This window comes from Pteropus alecto, unplaced genomic scaffold (assembly GCF_000325575.1).
Source record: "Pteropus alecto unplaced genomic scaffold, ASM32557v1 scaffold87, whole genome shotgun sequence".
In the NCBI taxonomy this organism is placed as follows: domain Eukaryota; kingdom Metazoa; phylum Chordata; class Mammalia; order Chiroptera; family Pteropodidae; genus Pteropus; species Pteropus alecto.
Window position 1 is genome coordinate 518,241 of NW_006443225.1, and position 18,655 is coordinate 536,895.

At 33.7% G+C, this 18,655-nt stretch overlaps 1 protein-coding gene across 4 annotated transcripts in view; it reads right to left on the bottom strand.

The window, feature by feature from the left end:
* Nucleotides 1-18,655, bottom strand: part of RB1CC1 (RB1 inducible coiled-coil 1) — a 77,342-nt gene that overhangs the window by 12,965 nt on the left and 45,722 nt on the right. For 3 of the 4 annotated variants that reach the window (XM_006923960.3, XM_006923959.3, XM_015598680.2), the window contains 3 exons: nt 8,810-8,975; nt 6,336-6,444; nt 5,991-6,231 (listed from right to left, as the gene is read on the bottom strand). In XM_006923960.3, the coding sequence (XP_006924022.1) occupies nt 5,991-6,231; nt 6,336-6,444; nt 8,810-8,975 (516 nt within the window). The remainder of the gene's footprint in view (nt 1-5,990; nt 6,232-6,335; nt 6,445-8,809; nt 8,976-18,655) is intronic. The other variant, XM_015598679.2, reaches the window with a different exon arrangement.

The following is an 18,655-nucleotide window of genomic DNA, read 5'->3' on the forward strand; positions in this document are numbered from 1 at the left end:
TTCCTAATAATTAGTGATGTTGAACACTTTTTCATGTACTGACTTGCAATTTGCATGTCTTCTTTGAAAAATTATCTATCCAGGTCCTTAGCCCACTTTTTAATTGGCTTGCTTTTGGTGTGCGCGTGTGTGTGTGTGTGTGTGTGTGTTAAGTTGTGTGAGTTCTTTACATATTTCAGACATTAACAATTTATAAGATATGTGATTTACAAATATTTTCTCTCAACCTATTCCATAGGTTGACTTTTCATTTTGTTGATGGTTTTCTTTTTAGTTTAATATAGTCCCACTTGTTTGTTCTTCTTGTTTTCTGTGTAACAGCCAAAAAAATCACTGCCAAGACCAATGTTAAGGAGCTTATCTCCTATATTTCTGACAAATTTTATGGTTTCAGGTTTTATGTTCAAGTCCTTATCAATTTAGAGTTTATTTTTATGTATGGTATAAGACAGGTTCAGTTTCATTCTTTTACATGTGACTATCCAGTTTTCCCAACATCATTTATTGAAGAAACTCTCCTTTCCAATTATTGGCTCCCTCATCAAATATAGCTGACCATAAATGCAGGTATTTCTTTCTGGGCTCATCTGTCTGTTTTTATGCCAATAGCATACTGTTTGATTACTATAACGCTGTAATATAGTTTGAAATCAAGAAGTGTGATACCTCCAGCCTTGTTCTTGCTCAAGACTGCTTTGGCTATTCAGGGTCTTTTATAAATCTATATGAATTTTAAGACTGCTTTTTTCTTTCTCTATTCCAATGCCATTGACATTTTGGTAGACACTGTACTGAATCTGTATATTGCTTTGGGTAGTATGGACATTTTAATGATGTTAATCCTTCCAATCCAAGAACATGGGATACCTTTCCATTTATTTGTGTTTTCTTCAATTTCTTTCATCAAATACAAATATGATTCTTTGTATTTCTGAGGTATTAGCTGCAGTATAGGGCTTTTATAATTTTCAGTGTACAGATCTTTCCCCTGCTTGGTTAAATTTATTCCTAAATATTTATTCTTTTTGACGCAACTGTAAATGGAATTGTTTCCTTAAATTCTTTTAGATAGTTTATTGTTAGTGAACAGAAACACAACTGATTTCTGTATATTGATTTTGTAACTTACAAATTGACTGAATGCATTTACTCTAGTTTTAATGGCTTCCTGGTAGAGTCTTTAGGGTTTTTTATATATAATGTCATGTCATCTACAAATTTTACTTCTTCTTTTCTAATTTGGATGCCTTTTATTTACTTTTCTTGTCTAATTGCTCTGGTTAGGACTTCCAGTATACTGTGGTGATGCTGAAGTTTGCCGAATACTTTTTTCTGTGTCTACTGAGATGATTACATAATTTTTACCCTTTGTTAATGTGATATGTCACTGATTGATTTGTAGATGTTGAACCATCCTATATCCCTGGAGTAAATCTCAATTGATCATGATGCATGATCCTTTTATGTGTGGTTTAATTCAATTGACTAATATTTTAAAGAGGATTTCTGCATCTATGTTCAACTGAAATAATGGCCTAAAATTTTCTCTTCTCATAGTGTTATTGTCAGGCTTTGGTATCAGGGTAATACTGGCCTCATAAAATGAGTTTGGTAGTGTTCTTTATTATGTTTTTGAAGCATTTCAGAAGTTTGGTACTAGATCTTTTTTAAATAATATTTGGTAGAACTCACCTGTAAAGCTATTTGGTCCTGGATTTTTCTTTGTGGGGAGGTTTTTGATTATTGATCCAATCTCCTTACTAGTAATTGGTCTGTTTGAATTTTCTATTTCTTCATTATTCTGTCTTGGAAGGTTGCATGTTTCTAGGAATTTATCCATTTCTTCTAGGTTGCCCAATTTGTGGGCTTATAACTGTTCATAGGGGTCTCTTATGATTCTTTGTATTTCTGAGGTATTAGCTGCAGTATAGGGCTTTTAAATTCTTCTGCAGGTATAACTGCTCAATTATATTTTAAGTAATGACTAAAAGCAGGAACTGTATCTTCTTCTAAATGTTAATTCTTATAGGAAGAGACTCAGATTAATCTAAAGTCACAAAGATTTACTCCTATAAGAGTTTTATAACTTTAGCTTTTACATTTTAAGTCTATGATCCATTTAAGTTTATTTGTATTGTATGGTAAAGAACCAATTCATTCTTTTCTATGTCCAGCTGTCACAGCAAGAGTAGATAACCTTTTTCTTGATTTTAGGAGAAAAGCATTCAGTCTTTTCACCATTAAGTACAATCTTAGTTGTGAGTTTTCACAGATGCATTTTATTAGGTTGAGGAAGTTCTCTTCAATTCCTAGTTTGTAAATGTTTTTATAACGAAAGGCTGCTGTATTCTGTAAAATGCTTTCTTTATCCATTGATATTGATGTGGTTTATTACATATATTGATTTTCAGATATTAAACCAACTTGTATTGCTGCAATAAATCCAGTATGCATCTCTTTTGCATATTGCTGGATTCAGTTTATTAGTATTTTATTGAGAATATCTGTATCTATAGTTGTAAGAAATATTTTTTAAATACAGAAATGAATTTATTGATGTGGAGTTTCTGATTCAGTAGGACAACATGAGTCCCAAGATTTTAATTTCTAAGAAATTTAATGGTAATTTTGGTGTTGCTCATTTAAGATGACTGTACTAATCTAGTGTTTCTATTCTACAACGAACAGTTCTGTTCTACAATTTTAGAAAAACAAATAGAAAATTAAGGGAGATTTCTAAATTAGGTTAAAACAGATGGAAACCCAGCCCATATGAAAAGCAATCAAGGATCAAGTTTGCATTACTAGCCCTAACCTTGTTTTTTCCTTTTTAGCTCTACTGAGCTATAACTGATATGCAAAACCTGTACATATTTAATGTATACATCTTGATGAGTTTGGACATATGCATATAACCCATGATATCATCACAACCAAGGAATTAAAACTATCAAATTTCAAAAATGTGTGTGTGTGTATGTGTGTGTGAGAGACAGAGACAGAAAGAGACAGAGACAGAGAGATTAGATTGAAAGGTACTGATATTCTTTTCTTGAGATATATTTTGATTTTGGTATCGGCGCAATATTGATCTCAAAGAATATATTGAGTTCTCTCCTCTTCTTTTTTTTGGAAAAGATTATGAAGAACTAGCGCTGATTACTTAAATGTTTGATACTTTGTACTTCCCTACTCCACATTTAGTCTTCTATTTTAAGAAATTCTATAAGTTAATAACATTTTTAGTCTTTCATATATCTGTAATATTTTTTGGTATCTACTGTAAAATATGGTTTAACCTCCACCAATGGGTAACTAATTACTCCAATGTCTTATTTCTTTTTCCAAACTGATTTAAAATGCCATAATTATATTTTCATATACCCATGGGTTTATTTCAAGACTACCAATCCTAGTAATCTATTTACTTGTGACTTTACCAAAAAATATGCTGACTTAATTATTATCTACATAACTTAAGACTATATCTTAATACCTAGCAATATAAATTCCTACTTAGTGCTTTTTTAAAAAAATTGTTATCAACTATTTTTGCATGTTTATTTTCTATATGAATTTTAGCATCCAACAGCAAATTTTACCTAACTTATCCTGTTGAAATTTTAATTGGGAATAGAATAAATAACTGAATAAATCTGATGAGAAAATGGTATCTTTACAATACTGTATTTCCATCCATCATTAACTTTCATGCCTTTTAATATCTTTCATAAAATTCTGTAGTTTTCTCCAAAAGGGTCTTATACAGTTTTTGTTAAATTCATTACTAACAAATCATTTCCTTGAATATTTTTTGGAATCTTTTATGTATATATACAAATCAGCTTTTGCTGGTCAATATGCGAACAAAAAAAACATCTTTGACCTATACTTTGATGTAGTCTTATTTTTTTTAATAGTTTTGTTAGGTCTTTGTGGTTTGAAAAGAATATTATCTTGAAACAATGCAGTTCAGCCTTTACTTGCCAATATTTATTGTTTATTATACTGTCGCACTGAATAGTGATGGTAACGGATGGCATCTTTCATTCTTTCTAAATTATGGAAAATACGTCTATATATTTCAACATTAAATATGATGTTTGCTATATGTGTCTCATATATACCCTCAAAATAAGAATTCCTCTCTATTCCTGGTTTGCTAAGGTTTTTAAAAAATATTATTTTAAATTAACAAGCACTGAATTTTTATCAATTGCCATTTCTGTATCTACTGAGATTATATGGTCACATATAATTCCTTCTCATATGATCAGTAAATACGTTTACATTGAGAGATATTCTAACGTTTAACTATTATTATTGCATTCCTGAAATATTTCATTGAGTCATGCTAAATGTATCATCTTCGTACTCCATGGTTATTAAATATGATAAAATTGTCTTCAGGATTTTTTACATCTATATTCACGAGCGAGATTAACCAATATCTTAGTCTCTATTAATTTTTAAAACCATATGTGGGGGCATTTGAGATCTTGCTCCCCAGCATACGTCATCAGTTCGTCTCAAATAAACTCTTATAAAAATTCTCTAAAAAATAAATAAATAAATAAATAAATAAAATAAATAAAACTATACTCGTGGTTATGATTTTATTCATTCCATAATGTATTGGTACCTTTTTATTTAATCATTTTATAAAAGCTCATTTATTTTGAGTAATTTCTTTTAATGAATGTTCTTTAGGTTATATAGTTCTCTCAGTGTACCACTTTAATTGTATCTCTCATTTCTGATATTTGTTTAGTCTTTATTAGCTCAATTTTCATTTTCCTATCAATGTCTATGTACAGATGTGAATATACAGGTATTCAAATTTCCATATAAACTTCTATTTTTGTTAGTTTTAATATTATTGTTTGTGTTCAGTGGACTGAATTATATTAATATTTAGAACTCTGAGACCTTTGTTGATAATTTTAACTATTTTTCTATTGCTTTATTTAGTATTTACTTCATTGTTTCCTGAGAGCAAGAAGTATCATACCCTAACTGTGGCTCTAAAAAGTTCTCATTTTAGTTTTTTGATTCATACAAACCATTTTTGATTCACATAAAACTGATCAAAGTCACATTTTTAAGCACTAATTAACAACTAATTACTTATGGTGAACTATGCCTTCTCCATATATGAAATTTCCTCTTTAATTTTTTAAAACCTTTGCATTAGGTCGCTTGGGTATTTTTTCATTATTATTTGCCTTTTATATCATTCTCAATCACATTACATTAAACGTTCTGTATCATTTTTCTTTAGATGTTTCTCTTGTACACAGAATGCAATTAAATGCTTTTTTCCCCTGACGGTTTTTTGTTGATAGGTTGGTTTACTTTTTCACATACATTTGGACTTATTTCTGTCATTTATGTTTTCTAATACCATGGTCTCTTTATGTGTTTATGCTCTGCCTTTTTAAATAAGTTACATTTATTTGTTCTGTTTTTCACATACGTTCTTAAGCCTCATACTTTTCCAGGATTCAATTTAACCAGTTTCTACTCGTTTCTTTTGAACTAAACAGAAAACTATATATATTTTTAAGTTTCAAAAAACTATTCTGCATTCTTTCACCCAATACACTTTCACCAAAATGAATATATTCATTACTACAGTAATGCTTTTTCCTCCTAGGTAACAAACATCAAAGTTTAATCACTCCCTCTAAATAAGAATAGTTTAACATTACTGCAGTGATACTTATCCTGGCAGCCTAAGAAACATTTTGCACATATATAGTATGAAAACATGCCAAAGTGATTCATACAGACACAGAATCAGTACTGTTAAAATATTCCTCATACTTATAGGTTAAAGAATTAAAATATCATAACTCTAAGATATATGTGCTATGGACAACCAGTAGTGCTAAATATATTTCCTATCTTCAGAAATTTTATCTTACAGAAATGCAATGGTGGTTTAAAAGCCTGTATTGCTTAAGACAGTTGAAGACAGGTGTACTTACTGTACAGACATCATGCTTGTCTCCATTGCCGAATCCACTCTTCCTTCCTCTTGGGTTTCTATGGCCGATCTTTCTGTTTCACCTGGGAGTTCAGGCGCACAAGCTCCATAAAGTTCTGGGGCTGTAGCTACAAATGCTGATGGAACAAAACTGCTACCACGCAACTTACTGACCTCTTCTTCAAGTTTTTTCTTTTCTTCAAGCAATCGAGCTCGATCTTCAGATAGAGACTCTATCAAATCTGAAGGATACCCCAAGTTGAAATAAGCATTACAAAACATTTCAAATTAATTTTTTTAGTTTTAAAAAAGAATTCAAAATATCGTATTACAAAGTATTGCTAACCTTTATCTCGCTCTTGCTGTTGCATTGTACTTTTCAACTTATCATTAAGATCATTGATTATGTTTTCTTTTCTCATTTTCTCTCTTGTTAAAACAGTGTTAAAATTGGTCTGGAACGACAGAAAGATGAGTACTTAAATTATCTGCATGCACATAGCAGCTAGAGCTAAAGAAAATAAACTTGCAAATATTTTGAAATGGTGCATTTACATGTGGAGAAAATAAAGTGCAATTTACAAATTACATTTATTTTTAAATAGAAATGCTATACTGTGGTAAATAAAACATTATTATATTTTCCTAATTCCATATTAAGATATCATTATTGACCACATATTTATTGTCAGAGGAAAAGAGCAATAGCAAATGATTTTAAAATTTGGGGGAAAGAAAGAAAAATGGTCAATAAATTAGCAGGTGTTGTTATACACTTTCCTTTTTTTTTTTTAGTAATCTTTCTGCTTCGGGACTCTTCTTTGTTTTTAGTTAAATCTGGATTGCAATAATAATATTTCTGAGATGACTTTAACTCATCTCCATCTCTTACCTGGTTATTTGTAATGGACACTGCACCTCTGCTTTATAATGGCTACACTTGTTACTCCTCAACTTTTATAAAAACTTTCTTAGTGTGAAGCTCATGTATCCAAATGCTTGCATAGATCTAACTGTACCATTTCTTTTATAAAGATGGCTGAATTGTCAAAAACGTAATTATAAGATCTCCATTAAGTTCTTGAAACTTAAGAGCAATAGATAATGAAAGTATCTAAATTGACTTTTTCTATCTTCCCAGAATTTCCAATTCCAAAATTAAGAGTCTATGATCCCTTAATCAATGCAAAATGCCAATAATACTGGTAACAGGGAGATTTAACAAGAATATGGCATTTTTAGATCAAAATTAGTGAATTAAATATTGAGTTAAATGTCCTTTCTAGCCAGAAAGCATGAGGGAAGATCCCTCAAAAGGTATATTCATGATATGTGTTTGTATTAAGCTGTTTCTATACATATTATTCATGTACAGAAAATTAATAAACATTTATGAAGTATACTAGTCATTTTATTTATTTTCATGATCTTTACTGTTTCTGTAATATGAAACAGATTTTTAGAAAAATTAACATAATTTATAATAAACATATTAGAATCCAGGGTAGTTAAGAACCAACTAAGTTCAAGTCACCCATATAAAAGTAGTCACAAATCAACTTCAATTACTACAACTTAACATCGACTATTTTAAATTGGAAGATACTTTGGAAGGCATCTCTCCTCATCTCATTTTACAAATATTAAAAGAAGCCTTAAAATAAGAACTAAATTTAAATGAGATAGCTGCCAATATTATAATTTTGGTTTCAGTCAGCTAATTCATCCCTTAATTTTGTAAATCTAGAAGTACCAATGCTAACAAAGGAGCATACAGAGAAAAAGGCAAGACAGTAAAAGATCTATTTTATACATAATGAATCATGCAAAAAAAAAAGGTATGTACAGAGTCAGATTTTTAAATAACACACATATCAATTTCCTTGTTTTCCATGAAGCCTTTTTTTGGTTACACTTTCTCATTCCTCTATTTCAGGCTCTTCTTTCCTTCCTCAGGTCTTAAAAAATAAAGTTCCCAAGAGTTTTGAGCAACATTTCCGTATTTTCTTTCTGTTCCCTGATTGCCTTTTTTTAAAATTCTAAAAATATAATTTAAAAATACCATTTTAGGAAAAGGAAAACAACACATATTAAATGTGTTTATCAGCTATAACATGTGAATCAGTTCCAGAAAAGTATTCCTCGGGATACAAAAGGTACGTAGATATTACCCCTGGCCTGAATTACAGCAGCAGACACCTGACTGCTCCTTCACGTGCCCAGGTCTTGCAGTCCTCTACTCCACATCCTAGGGAGCAATTTTTATTAAGTGTAACCCAATTGTGTCATTCCTTTATTTCCTCTTCAACTGCTGTCCAGAACCGCAGGTGAAGTACAAACTCCTTGACAATGCATGCTATAGTCCTTGATGGTCTGGCCTCTACTTACTTCACAAGATTTACCACTCACCCGTGATCGGTAAGTAAATCAGCAATGTTCAACAAAAGTCAACTGTAATATACCAACAGTCTATCATATGCATAAGAATTATAGAAAATGCAAAAAATGTGTACTGATCAGCACGTAATTTAGAAAATGTTGGAGTTTAATATCTAAGTATTAGTATTAATCCTTTCATTTTGCAATAAAACTAATCTGAGTTTTAAAGAGGTTAAATGATGTATACAAGATAACATAGGTAGTTAGAAATTAGAAAAGTCACATTTCCTAATTTTTAATCGAGGACTATTTCATTTGGAAGAACTTACCTATATTGCATAATGACCTTATAAGAAATCATCAATTGCACAAAGAAATTATATTTGCTAATTTATGTTTACTTACTTTAGCTTAAAATAATGAAATGGGGGCAGAACATACCTGTTGTTCAGCAATCAAAGATGTTCGAACATTTTGCATTTCTTCATTCTTTTTTTTCTCTTGCTCTTCAAGTTGTTCTAGAAACTTAGCTTTTTCTTCCTGAAGCTTTTCTTGAAGTTCAGCAACTAGGCTTGAAGAATCTTCTCTGGTGGATTCAATGGCAGAACTTGAACGTTAAATAAAAGTATTAATATTTTTTTCAAAATTGTAGATGTTACCCCAAATGTATCAAATATTGTAGCTAGCTGACATCAGAAAGGCTATAGATCTTCCTTAAACCTAACAGTAGTTAACTGGTGTTAAAAATATGCAAATCCTCTTCTTTTTATCTACCAAAGGAAGGTGAACAAGTAAAACAGAAAAGTTTCATAGATTATAAACTCTCAAACGCCAACATGGCTGAATGACTGTATCTGCTTCTACCTACAAATAGTAATGTTTTCAATATAAAAATCAATATACCTCTCAAGAGCTCAGCTTCAAATTTCAGTTTTACTATTCCTACAACTGCCAAACTACATGATAACTGAGAGGTAAAAATCTGAAGATTATATATGTTGAAAAGTTTTCCAATATTTATATAGGTTTGAGCTCATTTTGTTAGCTAATGGATAAATGACACAAAACTAAAGCTGAACTTAAATGTTCACACACAGCGAATCTACATATTCCTGAATTCATATTCATTTTCCTCAAAACCTGCTAACCCCTTTGGGGTTGCTGACAAAGCACCAGATAACAGAAGAGGGCAAGGCAAGGAGAAAAGTATGAACACAAGTATCACTATTATAATTGCCGGCATAGAAGTTACTCTTATCTACTTTTAACCTAATAATCCTTTATATCTAAATTTGTCCAAGAAGTAGATAATTACATACAAGGTATTAGAATTTGCTAAGTCACAGGAAAAGTCACCCCATGTTAGTAAATATTCCCAAATTACTTGAGCAACTAGGCCAATTGATTTTTTTATATGTGCACTTACTCAGTTTTAGATGATACTTTATCAATAAAGGCTGCCCTATTCTCGAAAAAAGGAAAAATTACACAACTCTACCTTTCATATATTTAATACCATAAAAAGGCCTGGAAATTAAATTTAAAAAGCTGATACATTTGTTACTAGTTGAAAACTTCTACACTATTATACATGGAACTTGAAATAAAGCATCTTTAGTTGAGTTTCCCCACCATTAATAAACTATGTGTATAGCAAAAGGTTCTATTATCCCCAGGATTTCTAGTAACTAGGAAATCTGCACTGAATACAAACTAGACTGTCTTGATGCTAGAATTCTCTTACCATTGACTATATTAGATTTGGGCCTAGTAAACAATTACTTTTTTATCTTGAGTTTTTTTTAAACTCATCTCTTGAGATTAAAAAATTAGATTAAAATTTAAAAATTCAAATGCTGCCGTACTTCCCTAGATCCATATCAAGTACCCCTGGAAGCATGGCTGTGAAAAGTGTAGTAAGTAGATTTTCAGATATACGCAAACCACACATATTTGCTTTTTTTTTTTTTTTTGTACACGGATGTATGAGAAAGCTCTTTCCTCTAAATTCTCAAAACTAATGCATACTATTGATTTATCTTTCCCAGTTATATGTTATTTTAATTTTACATTTCCTTAATCTCAAGTAGACTGAACAGCTATTTGCATATAGGCTATTCACACTTTTATTTTTTAGTTAAGTATAGCTAGTATACTATCTCATATTGGTTATATTAGTTTCACGTGTACATCACATTTTTTATACTTTATGATGTGATCACCCCACTCACTTACTGTGTCACTGAGTAAACCGACCACAATATTACTGACCACACTTGCCCTCCCTTTGGGCTGTTTCTGAAAGTCTGTTTTTTTTTGCTTAATCTGTCTATTCATATCCTTTGCTCATTTTTCTAATGGATTGTTTGATCTGTTTTTTATTTGACTTGTGGGAGTTTTTCCTCTGTAAGGCAGAGAAGCTGATAACTATATTCAGAATTCCCAGGAAGTTCTGGGGGTTGAAATTTGTCAATGAAAGATACCACACAAAATCTGGAATGCTGAAGAGAAAGTCCATCATTCTCCAGAGGTGGCTGTGCTCAGACATGTGGGCAACTTAAGATTCAGAAGAGGTTTCTAAGTAACTTCTTCTGCATTGGTGTTTCAATAGTTAATTGGTAGAAGTCCTAAAAATTGTAGCAGTTTCCTGATTAGTCATCGACGTCAGTGCTTCAGATGACTTTGAACCTAGATATTTCCAGGACTTTCACTCTCTTACCCTTCACCCCCATTGCCCAGTTCTCCCAAAGCTCATTTGACTTCTAATATTAGATCCTTTATTCCTGAAATACTTACAACAGGTTCTATTCTTTAAGCTCAATCCAGACAGATACAAATATGATCCTAGAGGAAAAAACTATAAAGATAGGAATCTGGAATTCTCTGATCTGCTTTGATCTGAAGGCAGCAGTGGCCTCACCACCAGTGTAAAATGGAACTCTGGCAGACTATGGCAAAATAGCTGACACCTGTAGTTGTCTGGGATCAAGTGACTAAAAAAGGCAAGGTTTTGGAGATGTCCCAGCTGTCTCTCCAAATCCCATCAAACTCCCTTACCAGCAGCAGCCTCTTCTCCCTTATCTGTGGAGATTAGTGTCACCTTACCTGAAGTTCCCTTCTCAACAAGTTGATCCTTCTTCTCAACAACCTCTCCCACCATTTCATTACTTCCAGACCCATTGCTACTTTCAAATCCTCAGGTTTCAGGGGAGTTAAAAATCTAACCAAAGAGGTACTGCAATTGCAAGATTTTTCACTTATAGGAAGTATATATGGGAATAGATCCAATGAAAGCACAAGAACGACAAACGACGCTGAATGTTAGCAATTAACTTTGCTAGGCTGACTGCCTGAAACCGGGACCCAATGGACGTTAAACAAAAATGTCAAAATGAGATCATCTGTACCACAGGTAGGCAATCAATGGCCTGCAGGCCAGATCAGAGCCTGTTATCTGTTTGTGTTATTAAAGTTTTAGTGGGTTATAGCCCCACCCATTTATGTTGTTTCACTCTTCTCTTGACAGCAAAGCTGAGTAGCTCGGCTTAGATAGAGACCATCTGGCCCATAAAGCCTAAGATATTTACCGTGTGGCCCTTTAAAGAAATTTGTCAACCATTCTCTAGATTCATGAGTCTCAAAGTATGATCAATCCACAGAACCCTGGGGGTAATTAGAACACTTTTGGGAGATTGATAAGGTCAAAACTATTTTCATAATAACACTAAGATGATATTGTATTTGCCTTTATACCTTGGTGACATATGCACAGATGATAAAACCGCTGACACCCTAACATAAATTAAAAGATAGTAACACCAAACTGTACTTGGAGTCATCATATCTTTACTTCAAGGTACTCAAAATGAAAAAGGCGGCAAGTGTATTTTGGAATGACCTTGATGTAGAAAAAATTATTAATATTATTGAATTCTGACAACTGAATATAATTTTTTTAAATAGTGTGAAAAAATGACAAGTACACATAAAGCACTTCTGCCACTTACAAAGTATGTTTGTCTCATGGGAAAGTACTTGTACAACTGTTTTAGCTGTGTGCTGAACTAGCTGCTTTTTCATGCTATACTTTCTATTTGAAAAATGACAATCTGTGGTTGTTTAGACTTGGATTTTTCATACATATTTTCTCAAAAATGATCAATGTGAGCCTGTTATTTTAATAAACTGACAGAATTTGTTACCAATGATAAAATGTGACTCTTTCAAAAGAAATTAAAATTTAGAAAACTTCTATCTACCACTATGAGCTTGAGAGCTTCCCAGTACCTAAGGTCTTTCATATAAAATCTGTATGTATGTTTTACAAAAGTGATTTATCTGTTAATAAAACGTGTCAACATATGCAAAATCTGCATTACTCGGTGAACCAGTGTTTTTCAAATGACCAATTCACTGGGCTATAAAATCATGCATGGGTAAAATATCCATTCAAAGTGCAACATAGTTCAATGGATATTAGCATAAAGAGTATAAAAAAATCCACTGACAAGGATTTATATTCCACAATGAAAAAGAAATGATCATTTGTTGCATTTTGACTTAGTGTCAAGGAAAAATATCCACAATTATCTGAAAAAGCAACTTAGATACACCTCTCTTTCCAAGTCCATATAAGTAAAAGATTGGATTTTCCATATACTTCGAGCAAAATATACTACAATAGATTGGATGCAGAAGTAGCAATGAGAACCCACTAAGCCAAACACAGATTTGCAAATATATAAAACAATGCAACTTGTCTCATTAATTTTCACTGTAGGCAAGTTTTCATTAAAAAATCTTACTTATGCTAACACGTAGATTTATTATTTTAAAATGACTAAACATCTTTTAAATTTGTTTTAATTTCTCATACAGAAAATATTGATAGATATAATCCATATAAAAAATAACTGCAGTCCTCAATAATTTTTGAGTGTGTAAAAAGGTACTGAGACCAAAGTTAGAAAAACTTACTCTTGTTTTTTACACACACACACACACACACACACACACGGAAAAAAATGTAAAGACTACATATGACCAGCAAATCCTAAAATATTTACTATCTGTCCCTTTAAAGAACAAATTAACTGACCGTTGGTCTAGAGGAAGGTATCCAAAGAACGATGGTGATAGGCATACTGGAAGAGATTTATTACGTGTACCCTGGGAGGGGCCAGAGACTACTCCCTTCACCAAGGCTTTGAGAAAAACAACCTCAAAAGGCTCTGCAGTGGTGCTCTGCAAAACAGGGATAGCAAAGGAAGATGAAACCACTGAAATTCCATGAACATAATGGGAAAAATTCCGTCATTCCAGGAGTGATAGAGGCCAAGTACTGACACTTAACCATTATATGTGGTGCCATTATTGGCAGCACTGCCAGAGCAGTAATCAGGTTTGACACAGAAAGATCTCTGGCAATGGCTGTCCCTAAGGCCATAGAAAATTGGCTGATAAAGGCTTCTTAAAAGTGTTTTTAAAAAACTTGATATCGTGTTCAGAGAGCAAACTTTTCAGAACTAACGCAAATCAAGACTCACTCATCATCCCTCATCCAATTCCATGACCTGAGTCAGTCACCAACTACAATGCCCAAACTTCACATTGTTAGGCGTTCTTTCTAGCCTTCACCAGAAGCACCTGTAGTCATTTTCCAGGCTGAGTGTGTACTCAGGGAAGTCAATTAACCAATTTTGGAGGACTACCGAGCATTGGCTCTGAGGGGATTCTAATGCCACTGTGCTCGACTGGATTACTGACAGTGAGGTGGTAAGCGGAGTTTGAGCCCAGTGGCTCCCGCACTATAGGTAAGACGTATCTCCTTATATCCAGAATCTACAGTAAAACAGACACAAAAGCAACCGTTGGGGAATCCCTGTTGGTCCCTTCACATATAGAATGAGGACTATTATGGTAGAAAGAACAAAGTAAAATCCTTCAAACTCTCACTTCAAATGATACAGGGGAGAGATTTCTATTACATTCTTATCTCAACTTAAGTATGTGTCCTGCAGAAAACACCTAAAAACATGTAATGGATTATAAATTTAAATGAGTAGTAACTCCAGTAAATCTGCTATTTCAATATGCCCTCTTTACTGGAGCAAATCAACAAAGCCACAACCACATGACATGTATCCACTGATTTGGTGATTTCTTCCCCCTCTATGCCTATTAGCATAGACCAGGGTTGACAAGTTTTTCTGTTTGTTTTGCAGGCGTGCGGGACAAATAGTAAAAATATTAGATAGATAATCCCAGTCAGTACTCAATTCTGCCAAAAGCAGCCACAGGCAAAAGGTAAAGGAATGAGCATCTCTACCTCTGTATTCCAATATAGCTCTACTGACCAGAACAAGCAGTGGGTTAGATTTCCGCAGCCCACACATGGTTTGTCAACCCCTGGTGTAGACAAGAAGCAATATGAATTTTCCTACAGGGACAGTAATACGCTTTCACTCTTATCTCTGGGCTGTATCAACTCTCTAGTTGCTCAGCTAAAACCTAGTTGGCAGGGTTATTAGTCTTTTTGCTATTTCTCAAGATATCACACTAATCTAACATATTTATGGCAATATACTCCCTAGACCTAGTAAACAGGAAGCAGCAATTACCTGGGCTTACCAGGGCAAGACACATAAGTGCCAGAGAGTGAGCGGTAAAGACCATGAAAATTCAGGAGCTTGTCAGCACAGAAAAATTTCTAAGTATTCAGTGGTCTGGGGATGTGAGATGTTCCCTCTAAGGAGAAGAGACAAGCTGCTGCTAGATGGGCATCTTTGAATTTTGGACACAATATGTAGTACATGTGTGTATGCTACCATGACTCCTTTACCAAAAAACTTTTAAGGCTGCCTGTTCTGTTTAAGGTCTGAAGCAAAAGGCCCTCTACAATAAGTCAACACTAACATGCCAGTTGCTCTGCCACTTGGGCCATATTTCCCAGCAGATATCTCAAGCATCTACAGCAGAAATGAATACTGCATGGAGCTTTTGGCAAGTCCTCTAGGAGAATCACAGTTGAGACCCCTAGGATTTTGTAAAATGGCTTGCTACTGGATCTGCATCGAGATTGAAAGACTGATCATGGTCTCCCAAGTTACCATGCGACCTGAGCTGCCCATCATGTTATCTTATTCATCAACCCGTGAAGTTGGGTGTACATAGCAGTACTCCATCATCCAGTAGAAGTGGCATATCCAGAATAGAGCTCAAACAAGACTTGATGGCACAAGAGGTTCAGGTTTCCAAGGTACTTACTCTTGCTACATCGCTTTCTTTCTCTTCATCACAACTACTGCATTCACTATGAGGGGGAAAAATTTGCAGACCTGGTTTCCTGATAATTCTCCGTGATATACTGACACTGTTCAAAAGCAGAGGTTAAGTATTAGCATCTCACTGAGGAGTAATCCTGAAGAACATTAGTGAAGGGAAATCTTCCCAGTGGCAACATGTCAAGCAGTATACTTGAAGATGCCTAGGAGAAATGGCCAGGGATATAGATCTACAGTGACTCATGGAGAATGGCCAAAGGCTTGGAGGATAGTGAGGGACTGAGAAGAAAGTAGATTTAAATCTGGTGACAAGGAGATTACAGAAGAGAAATTCAAATAAAACTTTTGAAATAGGCACAAAGTATGAGGATATATATGTATATTATGTCCTACTGGGAGGAACGTCATAATAACGAGATACGCAAGTTGTGTTCTGTGAATATCAAATTCTTTAGGCAGCCACACCAGTCCTATTCGAAGTTCTAACAAACAAACTGTCCAGAGGCAGGAAGTAAGGTTACATATGGGCTCAGCAACATGGATTTCCATACATCTAGTAACTAACTCTGAGCTCCCGAAGTTGTAGTCCTCCCTCGGAGACTAGCCAGCCACTTAGTGACAGGTCTACTATACTTGACTATTTCCATCATTAGAAAAAAAACAGTAACATGTCCTCACAAAAACAGTTCATTATTCTCCATATAGATTTACTTCCCCTACTCACAATATTTCTGCAAAAAACACAATTCCTGAACTAACATGCCTTATTCACTGCTATGGCATTCCACCAGAATGGCTTCTAAAGAGGAGATTTTATTTTACAGTGAAAGGTGTGTGGCTATAGCCTCATGCCATGTAAGTCACTGATCTTACCACATATGCCAATCCCTAAAGCTGCTGGCCTGATTCAATTGTGGATCAAACTATTTAAAACTTCGTTACGGTACTAGATGGGTGACATTTTGCATGGTGAGGGTAAAGAATGCAGTACATGCTCTGAACTAGACATTTTGTGAGACTAATTCTCCCACAGAATACATAGGTTGGAGAACTGAGGATAGAAACTGGAATAACTACTCTTTTACCTCATGAGCCATTAGCAAAAATTCTGCTTCCCATCCCAACAACTTGGGCCATACCGATATATATGGCAGATTTACCTCCCCTAAAAAGAATTCCCTTACCAGGAGATACAATCAGGGTCCCACTGAACTGGAAGCTTAAACTGCCACTTGGCTAATCAGGGCTCCTCATGCCACTGAACCAATAAAAGAGGTGGCTGTGGTACGTACTGATATAACCAAACTTAATTATCAATGGGAAACAGTTTCTCCTATACAAGGGCAGGGAGGAATATTATTACTGAAACTCAGAGGCTTTTCTAGAGTGTGTCTTGGCACTGCTGTGTCCAATGATAATGAGTCAAAGGAAAAACTACAGAAACTTAATGTAGGAAGGATCATTAATGATCCTTCAAATCAAGATGTAAAATCAGCTGAGGTAATGTCTAAGGTAAAAAATAAAGGGGTAATAGAAGGAAGCTATAAAAATCTACCAGAGTTGCAAGGCCAATTACAGAAATAAAAACTAGTAATTAAGCCTGTGTATATTAATCAATTTTTCGTTTTTCCCTTCTCCCATTCCCCTAGTATGTAAAATGTGTTGTGATAATGGTAGTTTACCCTATATTTCACCATTTAACTTACAGAATGTCAAAGAGAGATTGTGTCTGTGCAGAAAAATGAATGAACATCAGTCAATATGTTCACTCTAGGATGGCTAGACTGACAAAAGTTTGAGTCTCACCTTTTGAAGAGGTGAGGCTACCTGAGGTGACATAAGGAATATAAGCTGAATCACGTTAGACAGAAACATGACAGTGTAAGTGTCTTTATTTGAAAGTTCAATATGAGTAATGTGTAAAATTACTCAGTTTAAAACAAGGTATACAGTGCTAGATTGTTTTCATCTTACCATTGCTCTTATATCTTTTCCAGAATCTCACCTGCACTGTAATGCAGATTCTATATTCTCTAGAATTCCCTTTATAACTTTAAGTTATAAAGGGAACACATGGCAAGATTTGGAAAGTAGAAAAGCAGCTGAGGCTTACTCTCCAGAGGTGGCTGTATCCAAATGTAGTTTCACAGTAGTTTACTGTCAAGTGAATGAGAACTACACATTGCATGCTGCAGACTGAGTCATAGCATTGGGGCTTTGAAGAGATTCTTGAATATTGCAGCAGCTTCCCTGGAAGCCATGGAAACGATCAGCTTTGGTGGGTACTTTAGTGTCTCTTTATCCTCATATTTCACTTAGAGCTTTCCTGGCCTTCAGCAGTGACTCCTTGGACCTTAGTTCCCCCAGCTCTGTAATTCCTATATTAAATCCTCTAAATCCCCCAGAATACATAGTTTGTTTTCAAAATAGAAGTTTAATTGTACACCAATATGAGAGTATTACACAGGAGAGTCAATCACAAGAGACTATATAAAAGTTAAGGCAAGAAACAGAGGTTAAAATATATAATGAATATACACCTATAAATATATTCACTTGGAAGAATTAATGATAGAACTAATTGATAATGTTTTAGAAAGTGTTTATTAGGTCACGAAACCCCTAAATAAATTTTAAAGAGTAGAAAAACTAAAGATCATTTTCTCTGCTCAAAAGGCAGTAACATCAGTTAATGAAAATAATAAAATTGCAAAAAAAAAAAAAAGGCTATGACTGTATAAAACCTGGAGTTTAAAAACATTATCTTTTGAACCACCAAGGAAATAACTAAAATTGTAATATCAAGACAATAACAATGATGAAACTATATGGCCCAATCTAGGACTCAGCCTTTATTAAACTCTAAGAGGAAACTTATCTTTTGTACATGCATACACAATTTAAGGGAAAACAAAAATAAGTAATTTTCAAATGAAGATTTTGGGGAAAAAGCTTCAAATAAACCAAAGAAGGAAATTTATAAGTTAAAAAAGAAAAACAAGAG